Source organism: Euphorbia lathyris, chromosome 3 (assembly GCF_963576675.1).
Source record: "Euphorbia lathyris chromosome 3, ddEupLath1.1, whole genome shotgun sequence".
Classification (NCBI taxonomy): domain Eukaryota; kingdom Viridiplantae; phylum Streptophyta; class Magnoliopsida; order Malpighiales; family Euphorbiaceae; genus Euphorbia; species Euphorbia lathyris.
This window is the reverse complement of record NC_088912.1, coordinates 1,865,810-1,882,448: the sequence shown is the minus strand read 5'-3', so window position 1 is coordinate 1,882,448 and position 16,639 is coordinate 1,865,810. Positions and strand designations below refer to the sequence as shown.

General features: G+C 36.7%; 1 protein-coding gene across 2 annotated transcripts; it reads left to right on the top strand.

Moving 5' to 3' along the window:
* Window positions 1-1,308: 1,308 nt before the first annotated feature.
* On the top strand, window positions 1,309-4,059 carry LOC136224193 (synaptonemal complex protein 2-like). 2 transcript variants are annotated; one of them, XM_066012460.1, is made up of 5 exons: window positions 1,309-1,418; window positions 1,528-1,853; window positions 2,204-2,314; window positions 2,388-3,596; window positions 3,778-4,059. In XM_066012460.1, the coding sequence occupies exons 2-4, from the start codon at window positions 1,755-1,757 to the stop codon at window positions 2,508-2,510; spliced, it is 333 nt and encodes a 110-aa protein (XP_065868532.1). In that variant the 5' UTR covers window positions 1,309-1,418; window positions 1,528-1,754; the 3' UTR covers window positions 2,511-3,596; window positions 3,778-4,059. The 2 variants fall into 2 exon arrangements, with proteins under 2 accessions (XP_065868532.1, XP_065868533.1); XM_066012461.1 differs by having other exon boundaries at window positions 1,309-1,853; window positions 2,388-2,517; window positions 3,480-3,596.
* Window positions 4,060-16,639: the final 12,580 nt, after the last annotated feature.

Below are 16,639 nucleotides of genomic sequence, written 5' to 3'. Positions count from 1 at the left end.
GCCTCCAAAAGACGGTAAGTCTATTTTTAGCTTAAAGGCATCATCTCTATCAAAGTTCCCTAGACCCGGTTCTGCTCTAGCAATACCCACACGTCTGTCGTCAATCGGACCACCATTCCTCACAGTTCTAAAGGCACCATTATCCCCAATATCCTCAAAATCATCACTATCACTATCAGCGTTATGTACAAGGACAAAGTTGGGTCTTCTTACCTCAGGATCCCTAGGACCCATTCGTGGAAGTTGGACATTTGTCAATGGTAGTCGAGGTGGCGTGGGTTGCCTTTGGGGTCGTGGTTCAAGGACTCCTTCCCTCCTCTGGTCAGACTCCCCGGCGGCTGGTCTGACCACTGCACGGATCTCCAATCTGAGGTTTTCCAGGGAAGCGGTTAGCTCCTGGAAGAGTTGGTCGTTTTGTTTCTGCCGCTCAAGGCTGGCCTGCATTTGTTCCGCGAGGTGCTCTCTCAGCTCCTCATATCTCCGGTCACTGGTTTCCATGGAAACTTGCGGTTGTCGGGGTTGAACGATTGTCAAAAGAAGTTTCGGGTCAGGAAACGATTGGCTCTGATACCAACTGATACAGATTAAAAGCGATAAATGGAGGTTTTAATCGTAAACCAACAAAGATCTTCTTCTCTAGCTAGACTAGAAGGAGTGAATCCCGATAAACAAGGTATAAACCTTAATTCTCAAAGAGAAAGAGTATTTGATTGATAAAGTTGTGTTTAAATACAACCTCTAAAAGATAAGCAAAGAACAGGGACTACCCCTACTAGGGTTACAATACAGTTAATAATAAGAGGGTAAGATAGGTAATGCGCTCAGACAACAGGTACAGAGGTGCAGGTACGGAGCGTCAGAGGTTGTTGGTGAATTCCTTCGGCAGGAATAAACTTGAGATCCGCCCAGTGTAGTTGTTGGTACTCCTCATGGCGTACGCCTAGATCCGCCCCGCTCGCGTGTCCAGGGGATCCACCCTCTTAGATAGAACCTCTGTGGGAACGCCGAGAGGAGATCCGCCAAGGCGCATGTTATTACTGATCCCAGTTAGGATTTCCGCATCAATTGTCCAACGTTTTTGTTGAATATTATAGCCCAAGAAAATGGCACACTACAAAAAATTAGGGCTTTAGATGCCTTTTTGTAGCAGTCCTTTTATTAAGGGCCCCAATGGGCTTTTGACAAACCTTATATTGTGGCTAACTAAAAAACTGCCCCAATTAAAACTGCCTCAATTAAATGTTAGGGCTTAATGTTATTAAAGTCCAGTTTAAATATGGCAATTAAGTTATTTTCAATCTTAGCATTCCCATCTTCAGTGTCTGCGCAAAAGGACACCAATATGGGAGGGAGTTTTGGTGATGTCAGTGTTAATGATACTTCCTCTGCTTTCAGCGATTGTAACAGCGATAGATCCGGTGAGTTTCCAACGGCATCGAATGAGAGCCGCCTGTTACTAATGGCCTGTGCATCAGAGTATTCAGATGATTTTATTAGCCAGCTTGTTTTGGATCTCGATTATTGCAGGAAATCAGGCTCCTCGCCAAGAATAAGCCAGAGAATCGCCTCAAAATTGCTAATCCGGGGCGATTAAGCCTCTGGTTTCGTTAGTTTCATCATCGGATCTTCAGCTTCAAGAGTATGGTGTGACGACGATTTTGAATCTCGCTCTCTGTGATGAGAACAAGGAACTGATCGCTTTGTCTGGAGCCATTAAGCCACTAGTGTCCTACTTGTAACGGAACGGGACGGAGATGTTGGATGCCGGAATTGCGCTGGCTCTGGCCGTATGGCGTGTAGTAGTTGTGGTGGAACGGGTACGGGTCGACCTCTTCGGGTTCGGATATCTGCACGTAAGTGGTTGGAGAAGTCGAGTCTGTCCCTTCTCTATTTTTCTATATTAATTTATGTGATATGTATATTATTTTTGTCTGAATTACGGAATTGAAGTGTATAATATATTTGAATTGATGAAAGTAGAAGAATAAGATGGGAGATTTATAGATTGCATAATTTGCTACTGAAATTTTTATATAATTCTCTAAAATTTCACTACATTGTATAGGTTTATGTTAGTTGATTTTGCCTTAGGATTTCAGTCTTAATTTTTAATGTTTGTAACAGCTTCAGGTTCTGTTAACATGAAATTAAAATGCTTGAGTTACTGATCATATGATTTTTTTCTTCTTCTTAATTTCTGCAGAAAACCATGCAATTGAGGAATGAAAATGATGTTCAGATGAAAGCTTTGTGGACTGAGCATGAAGATGAGTGCAAGAGGCTACAAGAGGAATTGAATCTTCAGAAAACCAAGGTATGAAGTTCTGTCAACTGCTACAATTTAAAAAACTGAGTCCTGGATTTAGTTTTACTATGCTACATTACAGGAAGACAGGCAGAGGGCTTTATTGCAATTGCAGTGGAAAGTGATGAGTGATAAGCCAAGGAATGACCAAGAAGTGACTTCGAAAGAGGTTGGCATGCTTGAGATGACTAGGGTGAAGGGCTAGAACTCCGGTAATGATTTAATCTGTTGAACTAATTATTGCTTGCTGCTCTAGATGAATCTTACCCACTTTTCTCTTATTTTCGGTTCCATTTTTTAGGATAGTAAATCTCTTGCTAATTTCTTTAATGATTCCTTAGAAAATCAACTAACCGTTTATCTCATCAGTTAGCCAAGGCTTCTAAGGGTGGTTGGCAGTCCTGTTTTTTTACCTCCTCCCCTCTCTCTACATTGGTCGTCTTCTATAAAAATTTCCACCATTATTCTAAAAAAGAAATGATGCATGATTGAGTGCTTGTTTGTTGGTTTTTGTTGTTGGTAACTAGTAGATATTAGTTGGTTTTCCTTCCAAAAAGCAGTTTCGCAATCCTAATGGAACACTTCATATCTACTAATATCAAACTCTTTTTCCTGTTGATCTTGGATGGAATTCTATTACTAAGATGAATAGCATGTGTAACAAAGAAATTGCAGAAATTGTTAGACAACTTACTTTGATGCTTCAAAGCTATTGCTACATGTAGAGGGTGTTTGTTTTCCATTTTCACATTTCCTATTTGTTGTTTCAGACCTAATAGGAGAATAATCAGTATTTGGTTAGAAATAGAAAACAACAGCTCATTGCTGTTTTAGTAGGAATCAACCCTAACCAAATATACGGTTTACTTTGATTTCTAGTAGCTTTTATCCTACGACGTAAACAAAGAAAAAGCTCCATAGCTTTTCTCTGTTAACCTTGATCTCAAACGGAAGTACCTTTGGAATCAATGTTGGTGAAGGTTATATTTTTGGTGCCATACTACTCTACATGTTAGCCTATCTTCGCCTATTGGATATTTCTACTGCTACGATATCAATCAATCTATTGCCAATTCATATTATTTATTTCTACTCTCCAGGTATTGAATTGGGTTGTTTTTACATGGTAATTTTGCTTGAGCATGAGTTAATTGTTAGCAATTTGATGAACCAGGAACAAGCATGACTGATATATTGCTGCAATATTAGTTGTCCATGGATGGCAGAAATTTGGACAGATGTGTCATAAAGCATTGCATATTGTCTGCCGCCGCAGGAATAATTCTGAAAGGTATGGAGTTTCATTTAAAGGATTATGAGATTTTGTGAAGTTTGGGATCTCTAGTTACTTTTTTTTGTCAAATAATAATAATAATTTGTAAAGCAAGAATTTATATAAAGGATAATTTATAAAATCAGTTTGTTTCGTTGTTCTAAATTGCTCTTGTGATTTTCTTTTTTTGTACTTGTAGGACTTGCAATCATAGACCAATGGCAGGAGTTAGAATGATGTCTATAATACATCAAGTGCATTTTGCTTCAAGTATTCAAAAGGAAGCACAATATTGGCTGCTAGAGGTTGTTATGTTGGAGCATTGGCACTCAGATGTAATGCCATTAGTGTCGAGGTTTCCAATGAGGACAGATGGGGCATCGACAACTTAGAAACAAGAGGGAATCCCGTGTTATGTTTTTATTTTGATATTAAAATGACATTAATGTTTCAATATCGAGGTTGTGATATTGAAATGACATACTCCATTAAATTTAGTTTTTTTTTTTTTTAATTTTAGAATCATGTATTGAATTTAGTAATATATCGAAAGTTGATTTTATTTAAATTATATGTTTTTTTTGCACATTTAAATTTGATTAATTAATAAATAATTATTGTAGGTAGGAAATTGGAATAAAAAAAGTAATATATATACTAAATAATGCATAAATTATGTAGGGGCGTTTATGTAGCGGCGGTTTTAACCGCCCCTAGAGTTAAAAGAGAGATTTTAAAATTAGATATAGGGGCGGTTTAAACCGCCTCTACAAATTCGTCGCTCTACCTCGTCGATGATGATTTTCGTCGCTAATTCGTAGCTCCAGTCCCCTTTGGAGGCAGATTTGGGGCGGTTTGTAAAACCGCCCCTAGACCTTAAAACCGCCCCTACAAGCGAAAAAAACTGCATCTGTAGGCAGTTTTTGTTGTAGTGGCACTACTTGTTTACAAACAACTTTTTAGGCCAAATTCTGCGGCAGTGGATGTTTGTCATGAAAATGGACTGCTTAGGTTCATCAGTTGCCAAATGTATAGACTTTCAACCTGTCCGGTTTTCGTTAATAAAAATGTTTTGCAAATAATTGATATCATTCTTTTGTTTATCATTTTCATTAGTTTATGAATGAGAATTTTTATTATAGCTGTATACAATCTTTTAAAATTTTCCATGCATTCACCATTGTAATGATGACAATGGTGGTGGAGTAATTATTTTCATGCCACCACAAATGTATATTTTAGAATTTTACATCGTTTGTGATCTATTAGAAGAAGAAAACCGCATTACTTGTTTACGAAAGTGCTGCAGAGATAATTAGGTCTTAATGCAGGGACATATATGTCGGAGATTAATATAAGATATATGATTGGGCTTTAACCATTAGCTCGAGCTTTTAGCTAAAACGGTTCCATGAAAATATATAGACGGGGCTTGAGCACCCACTGGTCGCCAGAAAAAGCTAAAAAATCTATGAAAATTGTGTATGGAATTTTCATTTTTTTACATAAAAATATAAAAAAAAATCAATTTAACACTCATAAATCACGAGAGACAATGGATTACTGGTATAATTGTGCATCACAGGTATACTTTCAAAGTGCATTCAGAAATTACATTAAGTAGGATGAATGAGAAACAACTTTGTTTACTTCTAAACTCTATTTACACATATAATTGTTGTATTTGTTATTATATACATACATACTATAATTAACATTAGGATTGAACTTTCTTTTGTTTGGTTTTCGGATTTCCACTTATTGAATCAAATATATTACTACTTATTGAATCTAATGATAGTATACTGAGTTTTACTTAACATAATTGAAAATAGATTTACTAGATGTTATCTATAATGAATAATCTTTTTCATAAAATCACAAAAAATAAAGTTGTGCAAATTGTTCTGTGATAAATTAGCTGCTTATAGTTGAGTTACTTAATTTGTGCAGGAAAAATGATGGCAAAGAAACAGAAAAAAAATCCACATCAAGATATTCCGAAGTCAAAAAAGATATTCAAACACTGATTGTAGAAATTCGCCGGCAAAAACGATTATTAAAGATGATAAGTGGATGCAATTAAGTTGGTTTAGAAGTTTTTGTTTCTGTTGTTTTTATTGATTGGTAAGTTGTATGATAAAATGCCTTTGTAAAATACCATTTGTTTTCTCATAGTTTACATCCCTAATAAAAAAAGAAAATCATTCTAATAATTAATGTATTGCTTAGATACATTTTCTGTTGATAAATTATACCAATGAATATAAAATTTTATTAATATAAAATGGGATTGACTGAGTTGTTTATAGAAGGATAGATGTGATTTTAAGAAATCTTCAAAAAAGGAGAACATATTTGCGTTTCCTTTGCCACGTATTTGCAACAAATGTGACACAAGCAAAATTGAATCCTATTTTTATTGTTGACCTTTGACCTATGGATAGATATAAGTGCAAGAAATTTGACAAAAACACACTAGATGACGAAAAAGGCATTGTACAAAGTGGATACGAAAATCCAATTCTTTGGCTCAAAGGACTCGTTGAGAATAAATCCCTGCAATTTGACAAGCAATAAAGACGATTAGTAACTTTTCAACAGAATTAAATGCATCAAAGGCCTCAAATTATAACATACATCATAAGAACTGGAAAACATTACTGGAAGTTTACATACACATCCCAATTCGCAAAGTGCATGCATCACTAATAAGTTTATCATTCTTAAGGTTGATTCTGAGGAGATTCTAAATAGCTCCTGACTAGTAGCATATTTATGAAAATAATCCCCTAATGGAAATTCTCTCGGCACTTATTTGTTGTGATTGCTTCCAATACCTACAATATGGAATCATTTTACCACAGATTCAAACAAGAGCTGACTGATAGACTCATCAACCTATCATTCATAAACAAGAGTACCTTGATGGATGGATTAGTAATAATCTACATCGATTAGTTATTGAATGTGAGACAAACCAATTGTGAAGACGACTTGCTACCTATTTCAAAACAGTATGAGACTGGAAAGGGGTTTCAGAACTCATGATGTTATAGAAATTATAAAAAGACGACCTATAAAATTTAATTCTAAGCACTAAAATAATCACATCAATAGCATCTAACAAGGGCATTTCATCATACAACTTAACAACATAATGAACCAATCAATAAAACTAACTGTTCCCAAACAAAAACTTTATTGTTTTTCATTTAAATATAAGCAAATTTAAACTTGAACTTACTGGCACGTTAGAATATTTAAAATAGTTATGTCCAACAAACAACTACAAAGCAAAACAGAACTTCCTTCACTTACAACAAGAACTAACAAAAAAATTCTCCATCTCACATAGACGTATTTATACAAATTAGTGACCAATGACTGTAAGTAATTTTTCTAATTTTTTTTTCTGAATAAATAATCTTAACTCAAATATGATTTTTGTGTATAATAACAGAATAAAACGAACATGAATTGAATCGACTCTTCTAATATAAGATGATTATATATGTCACTAATTGGTATAAACAAAATTTACTTATATTTTTTTATGTATTAATTTGAAAGTGAAATCTTAAAATTTTATCAATTCAAGTTGTATTATTTAAAGTTATTCCTTGATCTTTTATTTTTAGTTTAAAAAATTAAATGTATTATTTAAAGTGAAAAAATAAAGTTATTCATTGATGTTTATTTTTAGTTTCAAAATCTTTGAAGGATATAAACATGTGTTTAACCTATAATTAAAATAACTTAAACAAAATTATTTTTATTTGACAAACTAATTTATGCATATCTTCACATTAGAAAAATATGGTATCTTATAAGTAAGTTACCATAAGGGTGACCAACCCTTTAAATTCCTTGTTATATATACTATCAACAAAGAAAGAAAATTCTCCATAAAAAAACAAAGAGACCAAATTCACGTACAAATAAAAAGGCAAATGGGTAGGAGAAAGATACATATGCCAATGGTGAAAGAGAGTAACACTAGGCAGTTGACTATCTCCAAACGGAAGTGGTTTATTCAAGAAAGTTAAAGAGTTAGCAACCTTGTGAGTAAATCTCTCAACTATGAGTAAATCTAATAACATAATTATTTGAAATGTTTTAACAAATAGTACTTTACCCACCTCATTAGTTACTTTTCATCTTCCCATGCTTTGACCACTCAAAAGTTTGGCAACCACATCTCTGATCTTCTGCCCTTTAAAAGCTGATAGCTCTTCCTCCTCTCTAATCCACTCAACTTGATCTTCCAAAATTAGAATAAAATGATTGAATAATGGTAATCCTAATAAATTGCATATTCTTCGTTATATGTGTTGTGATTGAGAATTGGATGTAGCTCAACGTTTTGAGAATTGCATATACAACAACAATAACAACAAAGCCTTAGTCCTGAAATGATTCGGGGTCGGCTAACATGAACCATCATATAAAACCGTGAAATCAAGTCGTGTCAGCAATACAAATTCGCTCCCTCCACTCCTTCCTATCCACTACCATATTTTCCTCAATTCCTAGTAAACTCATATCACTCTCGATCACCCTCCTCCAAGTTTGCTTAGGTCTTCCCCTACCCCTCACCACTACATCCCTTTGCCACTCTTCGGTTCTCCTAACCGGCGCATCAAGTGCTCTACGTCTCACATGGCCAAACCACCTTAGTCGGTTTTCTCTCATTTTATTCTCAATAGATGTGACCCCTACTTTTGTCCTAATTATTTCGTTACTCACCCGATCCTTTCTCGTATGACCACACATCCATCTCAACATACGCATCTCCGCCACCGACATCTTATGGATGTGGCAGTGTTTCACTGCCCAACACTACGTACCATATAACAATGCTGGTCTAATTGCCGTCCGGTAGAATTTCCCCTTCAATCTACTAGGCATGTCGGGGTCACAAAGGAAACCCGTAGCACTCTTCCACTTCGACCACCCAGCTTTAATCCTATGAGCAACATCTCCATCTACTTCTCCATCCGTTTGGATAATAGATCCTAAATACCGGAAGCAATCCAAGGCCTGAACAACTCTCCCATATAGGGTGATTGTCCCTGCCTCCCTACTCATATGGCCGCTAAACTTACACTCCAAATATTCCGTCTTACTTCGGCTCAACTTAAAGCCTCTAGATTCTAGAGTTTGTCTCCATAGTTCCAACTTCCTCTCCACTCCTTCTTTCGTCTCATCAACCAACACAATATCATCTGCAAACAGCATGCACCATGGTATACCATTTTGAAGTGAACTTGTTAGTTCATCCATAACGATGGCAAAAAGAAATGGGCTTAGTGCGAAACCTTGATGCACTCCAATCGTAATAGGAAACTCTTCAGTCTTCCCAACACTAGTACGTACACTCGTGCATGCTCCCTCATACATGTCCTTTATGATGTCAATATATTTTCGCGAAATGCCTTTCCTTATCAAGGCCCACCAAAGTACTTCCATTGATACCTTATCATATGCTTTCTCCAAGTCAATGAAAACCATATGCAAGTCTTTCTTCTTATTTCGATAGTGCTCCATTAATTGTCTCATTAGATGGATGGCTTCTATAGTTGATCTTCCCGACATAAAGCCAAGCTGGTTTTCCGAGATCTTCACCATCCTTCTTAGCCTTTGTTCGATCACTCGCTCCCAAAGTTTCATATTGTGACTCATTAATTTGATTCCCCGATAGTTGGCAAAATCTTGGACATCGCCTTTGTTCTTATACAAAGGGATTAAGATACTTTTCCTCCATTCTGATGGCATCTTATTGTTTCTCCAAATTTTGTTGAAGAACGTCGTCAACCATTCGATTCCTCTTTCTCCCAAACATCTCCAAATCTCAATAGGGATGCCATCAGGTCCTACTACTTTCTTCAACTTCATCTTACTTAATGCCATTTTGACTTCACCTTTTTTAATTCTCCGCAGGCATTCATGATTTATCATATCGTGATGGATACTTATATCTGCCACATCTTTTTTGCGATCTCCATTAAATAAGTCATCAAAATAGGACCTCCATCGTTCCTTGATATCCTTATCTCCAACTAGGACTTGCTGGTCCACATCCTTCACACATTTAACTTTTTCGAGATCTCGCGTCTTCCTATCTCTCATCCGAGCAATTCTATATATGTCTCTTTCCTCTTCTTTCGTATCCAATCTGGTATACAGATCCCGATTCACATTTTCTCTAGCATCTCGTATGACCTTCTTTACTTTCCTTTTAGCCTCTTTGTATTTTTCGTAGTTCTCGTCACTCCTACATTTCCCCAATATTTTATAGGATTCTCGCTTACTCTTTACTGCTTGTCGTACTTCTTCTGTCCACCAAGATGTGCCCTTACCTGGTGGCATGCTACCTTTAGATTCCTCTAGAACTTCCTTCGCTACTTCCCTTATAGTATGCTCCATCTTAGTCCATATCGAATCTATATCTAAATCCATATTACAAGTCCAAAAATCTTTTTTGGTCATCTCATCCACAAATTTTTGTTGATTCTCTCCTTGCAATTTCCACCACTTAATCTTAGTCTCTACTTGTGGTGTTTGTTTTCTTATACATTTCCTACTTCGAAAATCAAGCACCACTACTCTATGTTGGGTTGTCGTACTCTCACCAGGGATCACCTTACAATCAATATAACTCTTTCTCCAAGCACTCCTTACTAAGAAGAAGTCAATTTGGCTCGCATTACCGCCACTCCGATAAGTCACTAAGTGGGATGTTCTCTTCATAAACCATGTGTTCATTATACTCAAGTCATAGGCTGATGCGAATTCCAAAATATCATTTCCTGCTTCATTCTTATCTCCAAAACCATACCCTCGATGAACACTCTCAAACCCATCTCGCCTAGAACCCACGTGTCCATTGAGATCACCCCCCAGTACCATTTTTTCATCCCTAGGAACCTGTTGCACCACTTTCATCAGTTCTAAGTTCAAGTGGTCATCGTTATTATGTGTTATTCCTAGATTCTTATACAAATTTTCTTTGGACATTTCCATTAGCCCATAAATCACAAGTCCATTCCGCATTCCTTATTTTTTGTTCATTTATTCGCACTCAATTTGAACGGGATATTAAAGTTTTTCAGTGCAATAATGGGGTGAATTCAATAAAAATTCCTTTCGTCAATTTTCTCAAACTCACGGAATGCAATTTCGTTTCTCATGTCCCTACAATTCCCCTCAAAATGGAAAATCAGAATGCACAATTCGCACCATTAATAATCTGATTCGAACAGTAATGAATCATGCATCCATTCCCTTTAAATTTTTTCATCATGCCCTTGAACTAGCAACAACAACAACAACAACAACAACAAAGCCTTAGTCCCGAAATGATTCGGGGTCGGCTAACATGAACCATCATATAAAACCGTGAAAGTCAAGTCGTGTCAGCGACACAGATTCGCTCCCTCCAATCCGTCCTATCCACTACCATATTTTCCTCAATTCCCAGTAAACTCATATCACTCTCGATCACCCTCCTCCAAGTTTGCTTAGGTCTTCCCCTACCCCTCACCACTACATCCCTTTGCCACTCTTCGGTTCTCCTAACCGGCGCATCAAGCGCTCTACGTCTCACATGGCCCTTGAACTAGCAACATATCTCCTAAATATATATCCTCACAAAATATTAAGATATCAATCTCCCACCACAATTCTATATCAACGGGACCCTACCTATTCTCACTTGCGTGTCTTCGGGTGTCTTTGTTTTCCTCTCATTCCCTCCCAATCACGTCATAAACTCGAGTCTCGTTCTTATCCATGTGTGTTGTTGGGTTATCCATCTAATCATAGAGGATATAAGTGCATGATATGTCTAGAAATAAAATAATCATCTCCCATCATGTCGTTTTTGACGAATCGACATTTCCATTTTCCACATAGTCTATCAATTGCACATCATCCCCTCCGACACCTGCAGCGGCGGACGATCGTCTTCTCCCCACTGTTCATTCTCGAAATAATGTCTCTTCTCGTAATTCCTTCCCTTCCGAGTCTGCCACATCTCCCCTATCCGTTTCCTCCCCGTCGCCTGTTCCGTCGAGTCCAAACACCAGTCCGCGCCATCTCCTTTGCGAACAGCGCTACCGTCTTCCTCCATATCAGTCCCTGGTTCTGCATCTCCACCATCTCCGTCGTCCATCCATGTCCTAAATTCCTCTTCTCCTTCGGAGTCATCCAGTTCAACCGCCTCTCCACCATCGCCCAATAATTCTGCCCCTTTATCTTTGACACGTACAGCTACCGCTGTCGAATCCTCTCCAGCACCATCTCCCAAATTACCCAATCCTAACACTCATAACATGACCACACGAGCCCAACACGACATACACAAATCCCGTCGCATGCTAAATCTCTCAACCTTAACACAGCCTGTAATATCCCTTATCCCAAAAACACCTTCCCTTGCATTAAGTGACCCAAATTGGGTACAAGCCATGACTAATGAATTTGAGGATCTTATTCAAAATAAAAAGTGGGTACTCGTACCCCGTCCAAAATGTGCTAATGTTATTCGTAGTTGGTGGATTTTCAGGCACAAAACAAAGTCGGATGGATCATTTGAGAGATATAAAGCAAGATTGGTTGGAAATGGGTCCGGACAGCTAACTGTTGTTGATTGTGGTAAAACGTTTAGCCATGTGGTTAAACCAGCCACCATTCATGCTGTCCTCAGCATAGCTTTGTCCAAAAATTGGAGCATTCGGCAATTAGACGTCAAAAATGCCTTTTTACATGGAGATCTTCATGAAACAGTATTCATGCACCAACCATTGGGCTTCCAGGATTCCAGGTAGCATGATTATGTCTGTCTGCTCTAGAAATCATTGTATGGCCTCAAGCAGGCACCTCGGGCCTGGTATCAGCGGTCCGCCAATTTTGTACTCAAGGTGGGTTTTTCAAATAGCATTTCTGACAACTCCTTGTTCGTATACAGACAAGGCTCTGACACATCCTACATCCTACTGTATGTTGATGATATTGTGCTAGTAACCTCTTCTGTGAACTGTATTCTGTATATATACTAAATTACATATCAATAACAATCACTGAGAATCCATATTGTTACATAATCAACTAATCAACTAGATGTTTGGTTTGCAATGAGTGACTACAAAACAATGAGTAAATATATTCGAACTCATTATCACCTATTATAAAAAAGTTTCAACTATAGCATGAAACTCTTTGGTTAAAAGTAGGGATATAGGAGTTCATTTTTCTGGTAAGGTTATGTGAAATTTTTGGTTTTGCTCTCATCATATGTATCATTCTCTGATTTGCCTACCTGTTTTCCTTCCATTAACTGAGAGAATTTTCTATGAATTTAAAAACCTGTTCCAATTTTAAAAAGGCCATTTTTTCTGAATTTTGACAACTCTTGTTAGCTCCATTGTTTCCATGTAAAGAGAAGTGAATTTATAAATGAAAATTTGTGAATTACAGGATTATATATGTGTTTATGTTTATCTATATCCGCTACTTAAGTTGTCATTCTTATTGAAAATCACTTTTTTCGTGGAAGAGAAAATCACTTTTATTTGGTATAAATGTAGGACTAACTATAGATTTTGAAAATTAAAGGAACCTATGTTAATGAATCTTTTGAAAATAAGTTATATCCTTGTTTTGTTCATTATTTTCATTACTTTATCAATGAGAATTTTGATCATATCCCAACATTCGTGAGCTGAATAGAAAGCAATGAATTTTAGTTGTGCAAATGGACTTATGTTTTTCCGATAATTCATCTGTTGCCAAAAGAGTAGACTTTCAACTGTCCTTGGTAACATTAGACCATAACTGTCCAGTTTTCGTTTTGCTTCCAAATTTTCAACTTGAGAAGCTTTCTTCTATTTTTATCACTTTGTGCCCTTATTCTCCTAAGGAAATGATCATATGAGGTTGTATGTTGATGCTTTACGTTACAAATAGTCTAATGAGGTTTGTCAAAGAGAAAGACTTTTAGGAGTAGGGCTATAAACGAGCCGAGCCGAACCAAGCTTTGGCCTACTCGAGCTCGGCTCGGCAGTTTCTTATCGAGCTCGAGCTTGGTTTGATCTCACTTTGTTGTTCGAGCTTGGTTCATTTAGCAGCTTGATTGTTCACGAGCTGAGCTCGTTTATCATGCTCACAAGTTTTGCTCATGAGCAGCTCGTTTATTTTTCTAGAATGTATTTAAAACCAGTTAATTGAAAATATAAAAACAAAACTTGAAATAAATCCATAGTGGATTTAATATAGTTTATGAAACACATGGTGCAACTCATGTTGTGGTTTATTCATCCTCACTTGCATATTTATAAAGGACAAAAAATTTTTTGCCTTTGAAAGTAGGCCATGGATGTCTTTTACTAAAGGACAATTTATTTTTTTCCCTTGAAAGCATGCGCACACTATCTTCACATCCCACATCGGAAATTGTAAAAACTGAAAAAATGAGAATATGGTATATAAATAACCAATGCAAATGCAGAAAAAGAAATATACTTTTATATGTTAGTGTAGCATTCAACTTTCATACTTTCATACAATCCCAAATACTTTTTATTCATTCTTTTAAAAATAAATATTGATAATTATGTTGAATTAATGTAATTTTTAGAAATGTCAATTGTTTTTATGTTCAATTAAAAATATTTTTACTATATATATTTATTTTTTAAATATATAAATATTATAATTGAGCTAGCTTACGAGCTTTTATCGAGCTTGTTCATGAATTTATTCACGAGCTTCTAATCGAGCTTGCTCGCGAGCTTTTGAGCCAAGATTTGATCTGCTCAAGCTCGGCTCGTTTACAAACCGAGCCTGAAAATCGTGCTCACGAGCGGCTGTTAAAAAATCGAGCCGAGCCGAATAGAGCTTTTATCGAGCCAAACGTCGAGCCGCTCATGAGCGGCTGGCTCATTTCCAGCCCTATTTGGGAGCTTCAATTGGATACTTCCCAAGTTTCTGGTCGACAACCATTTGAGTTGTGGATCCTAAATCTTTGACAAACTGCATAATTCTATTTGTGTACTGGGTAGCTGCACATGTAACCCGAAGCATCCACTCAATGAAATGCTTTGAGACAAAAAAAAAATTCTTTAAACTTCTTATTATACTGCTGAAATAATTACAATTATTACAGAATCGAAAGAAAGGGCACAAACATTACAGATTGAGATCTGGCAGCCTATTACCCTTCACAGATCATTGGTGACAGTTCCACAGAAGTTCAGGTTGTTCCATCTATTACTATTGTAATGCAGTTGTAGTTGCAGTAGAAGTACTCAGTCCGTTGTCCTTGCACTTGTTTCAATCCGGTAGCCATATCATTTTGGTCTATGCCAAATGGAGTAACTCACCTCGGCACCTCTCTGTACACTTGTTCAAAAGCTTTAGTTGCTGCATAGTTTTGATTTAATGCAACATTATGCTGCCCCCTCCATTTTGATACAACCTACTTACACCAGCCAAGCCGGTTGGCTCTGAATGGTTTAGCAACCATGTATAGTAAGGGGTGTTCTGATTAGGACACAAACCATTGTTTTGGTTTAATGGAGCAAGAGCAGCAGCATTCTGTCCCCCTCTATCGGTGCATACCTTTTTTCCTTTACAAGCAGCATACGTATTAGAAGGAAAATTACAAGGCATCAGACTGCACACACCCCCAATAAGAAAAGCACCATTCTGGAAGGCTGCTAATTTAGGAGCAACACAATCAGCAACCATGCTAAGTTTCTTGTTGGCAAGCATTTGTGTTGTGGGTCCTAAATCCTACACAAACCACATTAGACTATTTGTGTACGAGGTAGCTGCACATGTAACCTGAAGCATTAGAGACTATTTCCGTTTATCATTTGTAGGCTAGCTCTTCAATTTTCATCCAGAAAAACAAGAGCTACCAAAGATGACCATAAGAAATGAATATTTGACATTTATAATTGAAAAGGTTTCTAATTAGATGTAGTTATTTAGAACAAAAGGTTTCTTTGGTAACATTTAAATATATTGCTACTGATGGGCTGGTTTTGAGAAAAAAAACGCAGTCTAATTTGTCAAACCAAAAGGGAAGAATCTCAACAAACAATATCTAACTAACCCTAAAATTTGGCAAGGGTTCCCAAAAAGTATGGGATATGGTAAAAACCGAATATGATCAGCCAGGGAATGAGGAGGAATTAAATTTAAAGAAATCAAAGAAAAATGACCAACAAGCACTCTCTCTCATCCATATGTGTCTGGATGAGATTATGTTCATGAAAAGTTCTGTGCAACAACATTGAGGAACAGATGGAAGAATCTTGAAAATTCCTTTAAAGAGAAAAATAAAGTAACAACGTGTGTTTGCAAACCTTGAGAAGTGAGTATGAGAAACTGAAGATGAAGGAGTGAGAGACAATTGATGAGTTCTTTAATAGAACCTTAGTAAGTCTGAATCAATTCAAGAGATGTGGAGAAGCCATGGAGGATGTCCTTGAAAGAAGATAACATTTAATTGATTTACAGAAGCAAACTATACTCTGATTAATTAAAGTATAGTTGATCCAAATTGTTCAATTTTATACTTGGACTTAATTCTTTTATTCAAAATTGAAAACTGTATTAAAAATAAAAATTGTTTCTCTCTATCTTTCTTAGGGAGATTTCAAAAAAATTGAATGACAGAGAATGAATGGATTGAGAACTTCCCTTTCCTTTCTATTATCTCATTTAACTCCCTACCTCATATGTGGTCTATGAGAGATTACCAAGCATCTGTAAAGTTTGTTCAAATATTGGCCACATGGGTTATGATTGCAGGAAAAATAAAAAACCATTGGAAAAGGTTCTAGAGGGTCCGGTTATTGAAAGAAAACGTACAATGGTTTCACAGGAGAGGAAGTTTGTGAAAAAGCCTAATGCAATTCAGACCGAGGTGCCTGTTCAGCATGCCACTTCACTGATTATTTCTGAGCTTAGGCCTCCTGCTGATACTGGTTGCATGGCGGAGGTTGTTCTACCTGGCAGCCCGCAGCTTAGGAAGGAGGATGAATACAGTT

Excerpts from the sequence above, each read along its gene's own strand:
- LOC136224193 (XM_066012460.1), top strand. The coding sequence starts at position 1,755 with ATGTTGGATGCCGGAATTGCGCTGGCTCTGGCCGTATGGCGTGTAGTA. Across the intron at positions 1,854-2,203 it reads TCGGGTTCGGATATCTGCAC|AAAACCATGCAATTGAGGAA; the intron begins GTAAGTGGTTGG and ends TAATTTCTGCAG. Across the intron at positions 2,315-2,387 it reads TGAATCTTCAGAAAACCAAG|GAAGACAGGCAGAGGGCTTT; the intron begins GTATGAAGTTCT and ends GCTACATTACAG.